This window comes from Bactrocera oleae, chromosome 4 (genome assembly GCF_042242935.1).
Source record: "Bactrocera oleae isolate idBacOlea1 chromosome 4, idBacOlea1, whole genome shotgun sequence".
Classification (NCBI taxonomy): domain Eukaryota; kingdom Metazoa; phylum Arthropoda; class Insecta; order Diptera; family Tephritidae; genus Bactrocera; species Bactrocera oleae.
In genome coordinates, this window is record NC_091538.1 from 55,108,417 (window position 1) to 55,118,210 (window position 9,794).

General features: G+C 33.7%; 2 protein-coding genes across 5 annotated transcripts in view; one reads left to right on the forward strand and one right to left on the reverse strand.

Annotated features, from left to right (window-relative positions):
• The window catches only part of LOC106619166 (uncharacterized), a 154,249-nt gene that overhangs the window by 126,244 nt on the left and 18,211 nt on the right, over nucleotides 1–9,794 (reverse strand). The window contains exon 1 of one of the 4 annotated variants that reach the window (XR_011396269.1): nucleotides 1,323–1,335. The exons of the other annotated variants lie outside the window; for them this stretch is intronic. The gene's annotated coding sequence lies outside the window, so the exon portion shown is untranslated. Of the gene's footprint in view, nucleotides 1–1,322; nucleotides 1,336–9,794 lie in introns of those variants that run through there. 4 annotated transcript variants of the gene reach the window in all.
• Nucleotides 1,659–6,748, forward strand: LOC106621504 (probable peptidoglycan muropeptide transporter SLC46). Its single transcript, XM_014240400.3, has 8 exons — nucleotides 1,659–2,425; nucleotides 4,152–4,302; nucleotides 4,375–4,558; nucleotides 4,625–4,811; nucleotides 4,879–5,014; nucleotides 5,079–5,215; nucleotides 5,288–5,634; nucleotides 6,499–6,748. Exons 1-8 carry the CDS (start codon nucleotides 2,039–2,041, stop codon nucleotides 6,608–6,610), a joined length of 1,641 nt encoding a protein of 546 aa, XP_014095875.3. The 5' UTR covers nucleotides 1,659–2,038; the 3' UTR covers nucleotides 6,611–6,748.

The following is a 9,794-nucleotide window of genomic DNA, read 5'->3' on the forward strand; positions in this document are numbered from 1 at the left end:
AAGCAGGGAAATTACTTCAGGTGTTGGCAAAATTTTATATTAAAAGAAGTATTCATCCGATTCAACCCATTTTTGACACAAAACATACTATTATCGAGAAATTCATTTATTTATTTTATTATATGAATTTAAATTATATATCTTACATATTGACGATATTTTCGGTAAAAAGTCAACTATAGCCACTGGGTCCACATATTCAGTACCTAGGGGCTTGAACAGTTTTGGTTCGATTTAGAGATTTTTTGGTCACAAGGTGGTACACTTTAAACGCATTATTCACGCAAAGTTTTACCACGATGGAATCATTGTTGCTTGATTTGCATAGTGGAAAGTGAAAGAATCGGAAGGAATTTAAAATGGTGTTATATGGGAAATAGGCGTGGTTACAGTCCGATTTTGCTACTTTTCGAACTATAACATTGAAATATAAGAAGAATGTTTATGTTCCGAATTTGGTTGAAATCGGTTAAGCAGATCGGCGGTGCAACGCCCACTGTCAAACTTTAAAGTCGGTTCCTATAAAGTCATCTCATACCATCACAGAGATAAAATTTAATGTCTCTGGCGTTTTTAGTGATTGATTTATCGCGCTCTTAGTAGTTTTTAACAGTACCGTTATATGGGGAGTGGGCGGGCTTGTCACCTGTTTTTCACACTGTCGATAGAGGTGCTAAACACATTTGTTCTCAGTAAATTTTGTTATTATAGCTTGAGCGGTTTAGAAGATATTCACATACGTTTTGGAGTCAGGTGAATCATGTAAAAGACTCCTGAAGTCTGTTATAAACAATGGCTTGCCAGCAAATATTCGAGATACAGAAAAGTTTCGGTACAAGATTTTCGTCTAGAGGAGTTGGTGTTATAACTGAGAATAATACATCCACATTCTGAAAATATATAATACTCTTTAGAATATCAAACTTAAGTTTTCTAAAATCTGAAATTTCATAAGTTAAACAGTGTTACCAGATATAAACTGATCTAAGTACGTCTCAAATAGCTCGGAATGGTTTCGAACTCTCTAATATTCAAGCGGGAAATATTTTCTACATAATTAAATATCTTTCTCAGTGCAGATCAATTAAGACTCCGGATCTAGAGAAACAACAAGAATCGAATCGTTCGTCTGCAGGACCGAATATTAAAAAGAATTTAGAACGAAGACGCTATAAACAGTTAAATGATACCAACCGTCACAGGCGCTCAGATACGATCTACCAATTATATTCGTATACCGTACATACTAACTCGATCGATGCTTTGAATTTACTACTGAAAGCACCAGAACAAGAGACAATTTGGTAAGTTATTTCTCTCACATCATGCCAAGTCCTTTAAAATAAGAAAATACCAAAAACTTCAAAGCAATCATGTTTATTGAAAGTACTGAATTAAAAAATAATGTGCAAACAAACAAGAAAAATAAAGAAATCATAGAGTGGCGTCCTGGAGAAGTTGTTAGACTCCCGAATTTTTAACTTTTATCCAAGCAACTATGTATGTACGTTATTTTATATATAATTTTTATATACATCGTGTATATGTATATACAATCGAACATATTTTCTTTTGCGAGTGATGAGGAATGATAAACAAAATTCGCATCAAAAGCTGCTGCTTTTATCACTTAAATCACACCAGCGGAACGTACGTAAGATTAAGATTAACGCCTAGCTATATTTAAACACAGACAATATTACCTACCAGTCGTGTCATTGCGTGAGAACTAAGATAAATTCCGTACCATTTAACCAAAAGGCGAAAAAATAAAAAGTAAAGTTTTTCCGCTCAGTAGATTTGCATATACCTTGGTTCGTAAAGGTCTACACGCGGAGCTCGAAAATTTCAAAAATATATTAATTCTTGCCAAATTCACGCGTATTAAATTAAAAAATTATAATATACACATGTGTGCAATGCAAAAAATCGCTTTTAGATTAGACCATCGAAATAACGAAAACTAAATTTGAAAGCTACAGTATTTACTGTTACATTTTAAAGTTATTGAAACGACACATAAGTCCGCGTGACAAAAATGGTTGTAGAAACAATGACAGAACAAAAGAAGCGAAGCATACTCGACACACCCGAAGGCATTGGCTTGTCTTTCGAACAACTCACATTCGATACCGAAGGCAATTGCTTACCACCGGCATATTTACCTACTACACCACCAAATGAAAAAGTGTATACAGATGAGCCATCAGCTGAAGACCCGCTTAAGCCAGAGTCACAGCCTAAAATACGTAGACGTCTTATGACCTTGGAATTGCCGATTTTTCTATTGTTTATTGCTCTGATGTTGGGCAGTTCTGTGATGTTGAACCAAGAACTTTATCAAGCTTGTACTGCCGTTTACAACTATAATGAGACGGACTGTGAACCATTGCGCGGCATTATACCCAAGACGCCGGAGGCAAAGGTAAGTGTGTTTTTTTTTCTTTTTTTTTTTTTGTTAACAGCTTGGTAATATCTAGAGACGTTCTTTTCTGTCCGGTATAAAAACAAAAAGAAGCCGACCTAATTTAATCGTCTTTGAAGTAATCACCTCATAAATCATGGAAATATTTATATTTGCATAAGCTTGCATGATGGAATAATACTTTTTAAATACATAAATATTTTGATATACATTTATAAACCGTCGAGTTTTCGTAAGCCTAGGATAAAGTAAAATTCATAAGCAAAAATTTAAAAAGAGGGCAAACTGAAATGTTCGTATGTTTTTAAAGAAGATCGCATCGTTTTTTGCAAAATTCGATTATTAGCTCAACTTATGTACATAGATGCCATGGGGAGTGATACAATGATTATAGCAGCTCCCTACTGTTCAGAACCAGTTTTATGCCTAAACTGGGCGATTTCTTTACAGCGACATTGTTTTTGTGGTCTGAGAACAGGAAAAGCAAGACGCAACGGTGGCAAAGTCAGGTTTAGATTTATTATGTGTTTGGTGCGATTCACAAGGAATCATATACTTTCGAGTTATACCCTTACGGCCAAATTCTTAATTCGGACCTTTACTGTCAACAATTGGAATGTCTGAAGAAAGCAATCTCCCAAAAGCCCTCAGCTTTGGCTAATAGGAGAGTAATTGTCTTCCATCTGGACAACGCCAGGCTACATATATCGATAGTTACTCGCAAAAGCACCAGGAGCTTGGTTATGATGTTTCTTTGAATTCACCTTATAATGTGGACCAGGCACCAAGTGTACTACCTGTGCCTGCCTGTGTCGAATTATTTTGCTAGCGAAAAATTCGCCTCAAAAGAAGCTTGTAAAAATCGACTGTCCCCGTTTTTTGACAATAGAGACAAGGATTTTTATGAGCGTGGCATTATCGAATTAACCTCAAAGTGACAGCAATTTATTGAATAAAATTATTCAGGGGTGTTGTAGAATCCAAGACAGATTTGCGTAGTTATTAGAATTGAAAACCAGTTCTAATTTTCAATGGTGTCACAGAATCGACACAGATCGAGTCGAATTGTGACAAAACTTGCAAATGAATAAATGTGGGAGCGTTTGATAAATTTGATATACCGAATAAAGTCTACTAAAGTTTACAATGAGTTCCGCTATTTTAGCTTTTATTTTATTATAAGAAAAAAGCAACGAAAAGATCACAGTAATCCACTTGATGCACCAGGGGAGTCGTATGTGAAATTTGGCTTGCATTTACTTGTATGTTTGTATACATGCTTACTTTACAGATTTATATCACATTATCGACTGAATAAAGACGCATTTTGGTGTTAAATTACGTTTATGACGTTTTGTAAATCCTATTAAAATATCTAGATTTTTCCATAAACTCGTACATAACATAAATCGTAACAATATAAATTTTTTTTAACTTACATTTAAAATCTGTCAGCGAATATCCTCTTGCTTCGTTTCAGTGACACCCAAAACCGATACAATTTCTGTTAACGTCAAGCCAATAATATCTGAATAAATCTGTCTAATGACACCTACTACATTTTGTATCGGTTTCAATTCTGATCCGACAATTAGCAGATTCTACAACACCCCTGATTATTATATTTATATTACTATTGTGTTATTACAATATTGTCATAGTGTTAAGAAAAATCTCAAAATAATTAATTTTGAGCGAATTATTTTTGTTCTCTTAATTTTTTTAGGCCATTGAAAATCGTATTCAACCTTACGTTGCTCGAATTACCATGGCATATTCTATATTGCATAACGTATGGCCAGGACTGCTCGTGCTATTCGTAGGACCATGGTCAGATAAATTTGGACGTCGACCAGTACTACTGGTAACTTTTGGAGGTACATACAAACACTAATACCAAACTGTTAATTATTGTCTTACTGATTACACACTTACACCACACCACACAGCCTACTTCATTGGTTACACTATAACAGCAACATTGGTGTACTTTTCGAAAACGCTCTCACTTAACCCCTGGTTCTATCTTTTGGGCGGCTTACCATCTACCATTGTCGGTGGCAATTGCACAATGATGACTATCATCTTCTGCTATATATCTGACATCTCCGATGTGGATAGTAAAGCAAAACGGTAAGTGCGGGGTTAGGAGATGGATTTGTGGATGGAAGGGATAATCGCTTTTTGATTTGTTTTCAGTATGTTCTATGTGGATTTGGTTATGGGCGTGGGTATAGTATTCGGCAATATAATAAGTAGTTACTTGTTGCGCCTCACGAATGTCGCTACAGTTTGTGCAACATGTGGTATGCTGGTGTTCATCGCTTTAATGTATATCATTATTTTCATTGATGAAAGTTTGGATGTTGAAAAGACCACATTGTCGGTACGTGAGAATTAGAACTGCAATTTTAGATGATTTTAAGATTTTTTTTATAATATTTACATTTCAGCATAAAGCTAAGCGATTTTTTGATGTGCGTTTAATCAAGGATCTCGTTAAGACCTGTGTGGCACGTCGACCCAATTATGGACGCGCTATTATCGGTTGCACAATATCGGTTCTAATGGTATCTAATTTCATACTATGTAAGTATTAAGGTATTAATACTTTTTAGCAAGGTTATGAATTAAAAAATTTTGCTTTCTACAGACGGTGAATACGGTGTGTTCTACTTGTTCTTGCGCACCAAATTCAATGTCACATTGCAACGGTTTACCTACTTTAACGCCATTACAATAACAATTAAGATGATAGGTTGTAGCTTAGCCTTCGCAATATTTAGAAAGGTATATGAATGAAATTTAATATGTTATCTTTAGAATTATTACTTTTTAATCGCTTTTTATATTCGAATATAGCTTTTCAAACTACCACTTGCCGTTATTGCTATGGTGGGTTTGGTTTGCTCTTTTCTAGATCATTTAGGCCGTGCTTTAGCACAGAGTTTCTGGCAGATGTATATGGTCTCGTTATTCGGTATTATGTCGGGCATAACGGGCCCTATGTTGCAAGCGATCGTTGCACTTGCCGTACCACCTAGTGAACTTGGGAAAGTTTACTCGCTAGCATCTTGCTTTAAGACGCTCTCACCACTAATTGCTGCGCCCTTGTACACATACGTCTACAATCGTACGCTGACTTTTAATCCCGGATTATTTAACTTCATTAGCACCGGACTTATCGTGGAGTGTTTCATAGTAATGATGTGAGTAATAAAGCTCAAATATTGCTTAAACGACTTTAAATGTCTTTGATAACTGTATTCTTATGTAAACGAGATTTATTTTTAAATTTTTGAAACCAAGTTTGGGTTCTCATAAAGTAAAATTCGTTTTTTTTTGTTTTGCCTTTTATATAAGCAATAACCAAACCACCACGTGGTGATTTTTTTTTCAAAGTATTCTAGTTTAGCGTTCCGAATTTCGAGCGTTAATTGATGAAAAAAATCTTTTCGATCCATTTTTATACCCTGAACAGACAATTTCAAGTTTGCCACGAAGTTTGTAACACCCAGAAGAAAACGTCGTAGACTACAGGTCTATCTGTCCGTCCATCTCTCTGTATATATGCGAACTAGCAGTCCCTTAGTTTTTTATATCTCAATCTGAAATCTTGCGCACGTCCTTTCTTTCTTAAGAAACTGTTCATTCGGAACCGCCGATATCGGACAACTATAGTATGAGAAACTGAGAAACAAATTTCTTACTTTCTTAACTTTCTCGAATTTTTTAAAAACATTACGAATTAGAATTTTTCAGTTTTTGTTCGTTCATACTGGAAAGATATTTAAAGAATATTTATGCCCAAATCTCAAGAAAATCGACTGGACGACCGCATTGAAAAAAAGAGTTCCACGAAAAACCCCTTTAAAGTTCATCTATAGAAACAAGAACCATGGAACAAATTTTTAAATGACTAGACTACAACAGAATGACTCCGCAACAGTATTATGAGTACCCAACAATATCTAACTATAAATCTCAATTGCTATAATCAATTTTGTTCTATACTAATTTTAAATTTTTCTTTATTTATATATATATATATATATTATATACATATATAATAGTGTAATAAATATATATGAACGACGAGCTGCTGCCAAAAAGAGCAAAGATGCTAAAAATGGAGAAGCGGAAAAACCTCAAACAGAAAAGCCTTCGGCAGATCTTAGCACATAAAAATATAAACTTATGTTAAGTTGTTATTACAAAAACAAAAATTAATTAGTAAAATTGCGTGGTATTACTGTTGGTAGGGCTTTACTGTAGGTGTAGTGTTACTTTTGAAAAATAAAAACCATAAAATAGTTTTAATGATTCAATGAGTTTTTTTTTGCATTAACTCGTGTAGCACCCGTACATCGAGCTTTTTTTTTGTAACCAGCCCTATTTAAATGGTTCCAAATGGTTTGTTGTTTAGTTATTGGACAATCGGAACGGTTCTTTCGTGATGGTCGGACGATTTATATATTTAACGATATTTTCGACAATTGGCCTTCCAAAGTGTGATGCATCTTTGACATCAAAATAACCGAAACGGAATCGACGTATGAATTGCGCATGTTTATTGACTGCTACAGTATCAGGACCATAAACACTATTCACATTTTCAGACGCCTGGCTTGAGTTTTTGTCCTTATCTGGGGTCCATTTTTGACGCGTGATCAAACTATATTGAGCCAAGCAACCAGAAAACCGTCTGAGAAGCTTTTTTACTACGAAATTTATTTTTTAATAGCATATAGCGCCACGAGACCCAGATTACTCAAGCCACCAACTCGAAAAATAATGGATTTTTTTTTACAGGACCTTATTGTGTCAGGCTACACTTTTCCGGGTGCCATAATTTCGTCAATGTAATGGTTCACGTTCTTCTGGTTGAGCTTGTTGTGTATATGTCAAAGAATAAAATTAGGTGAGTATAACTGACAGTAACATTGACCGAATACTAAATATATTATTGTTAATAAAGTGTGGTTTTAACGTGTGGTTACGAAAAATATGGCACAAAATATGCATTGAAGGTTGTGCCAAACCAAATACCAAGACCTGATGCTTCAGTTAGTGACCGATATGTCGGCCTTCCGTACTTACCGCCCCTATCAAACGAAATTTGACAAAAGTTATGCCCGTAGTGGCAACGTAGAAAACAGTTGTTCTCTTTTGTTTTCATTTAACCAATGTTGCCATTGCTCAATTCGTATAGATGGTTTTGCACACATCTAGATTTTCAGTTATCAATTGTATAAAGAAAAAGATCAAAACTAAAATCCAACTATTAAAAATAGTATATCTATTTATAAATAATTGTATTCGACTGTGATTTTGAGTTAGTTTAAGAATATTTTAAATATATTCAAATTTACTTTTTAATTACTACAAAATATCGAAACTGGCAACTCTAAGTTGTAAGAGAGCAATCTGCTGACTGGTTTCTACGGGAAAAAATCAAATTTTCGTGGATATTCAAGTACATGATAGGTAGAAGCGGTGGTGAGCGTTCATTTATATGGCGCTCTTATAAGATAGGTTGTATCAGCTGATTCAGTTTACGATTTTGCGTCGATCACTAACTGAAGCATGAAACTTTTGCAAAAACGACTTTAAAGGCGATAGTAAAGACTTGTATTAAGATGCATGAAAATGTAGTTTTCTTTTGTCAACCGGATCAAATGTGATCATATGGCTACCGAATAAATTCATTTCTAACAGATCACATAATTTTAAAATACACATTTTCGATTTAAGCAAGCTTTGTAATAAAACTAATCTATCTTTGCTCACCACCTGACACCTTTTTTTGAAGGTCCTAATAGAGATCGGCTACGGGATCTAGGCAATAATATTTTTTTTTGTTTCAAAATGAATCGCCGATTATTAGAGTACATTAAATTCTATAAATGGATATTATTTTTTATTTATTTATTTATTAAATACATATAATTAATGTGATCCCAAAAAAAATTTGCCAATATCTATAATTTTTACTAAATACGAATGTTTGTCATTTTTGGCAAATGGGCTAAGTTTGCTACTAATTACTAAGTTCAACTGATTAAACCTTAAATTTCCCCTCTTTTAAACTCCAGTACACGTTAATTCCATAAATTATTTGTTGAATCGTTCTAAATTACTTTACACAATATAGTGTTTAGGTTCTAAATTGAATACTTAAATTCATATAATTTTGTTTTTATTTTGACCTCGGAATGTAGTTTAAATGCCATCATAACAAAAATAAAAGAATGTCAGTGATAATTACCGGGTACGCTCCGCATTGTGCTAAAAATTAAATGGAATTCACAAAATTTTTATGTACATTGCCATTAAAATAACTATCAAATAAAAGGTAATTAAGTTTAGAAATAATGTAATAACGTTTAAAATTGGTTGCCGCTTGGTTGAATTGATTTCGGGAAAATACATTAGGCAGAGGCTTTTAGATTGTATGTAGTATCGCGGAGATGATTTCATAGTGTATTAAGCTACAACAAACAAAAAAGATAAAGATTTCAGATTTTCTGGTTGACCTCTTCCTGATCTACCTAATAAATTATTAAATTTAGCTGAGTTTGTATCATATACAAGTATATATCATTTCAGTAAATTAGGTTGATTTTAGTAAAAAAATCTCGGAAACGAAGCAAAATGTAGTAATGGAACTAAGTGAGTTTATGAAACCCTTAATATAAGTTAATAAGATACCAAATAAAACGACAGTTATACTATATACACTTGCAAATCAGAAAAAATATATATTTTGTGAATTTTCTTTATTTGAAGAAGTATTTTATTTAATAAATAAATAAAAATATTGAGCATTTACAGATTTTAATGTACTTTAATCGGCGATTCATGTTGAAAATTTTGGATTCCCGATATCTTAGCGGACAAAAGGTGTCATGTGGTGAGGAAGACTTTTCTGCTTAAAATACTCTCAAATCCAAAAAAAAAAGTATTATAACAATAGACAAACTAAGATCGTGGTAGAAGAACTAGTGAAAATTTTCGAGTTTTTCCAAAATTTCAGCTTCCCAAAAATATGTAGTTTTTATACCCGGAAAAGGGGATAATAAGTTTGCTACGAAATTTGTAACACCCACAAGAAAATGTCGGAGACCATAGAAAAAATGTATATATGTATATAAAAGATCAGCGAGACGAGCTGAGTCAATTTACAATAGTTATGTCCGTCTGCATCTATATACGCGAAATAGTCCCTCAGATTTTGAGATATCGATTTGAAATTACAGATCGGACCACTATAGCGTATAGCTGCCATACACACTGATCACTCAAAATGAAGTTCTTGTATGGAAACCTTTTTCATTTTGTGTTTTCGGTGCAAGCGAAGTTAAAGATT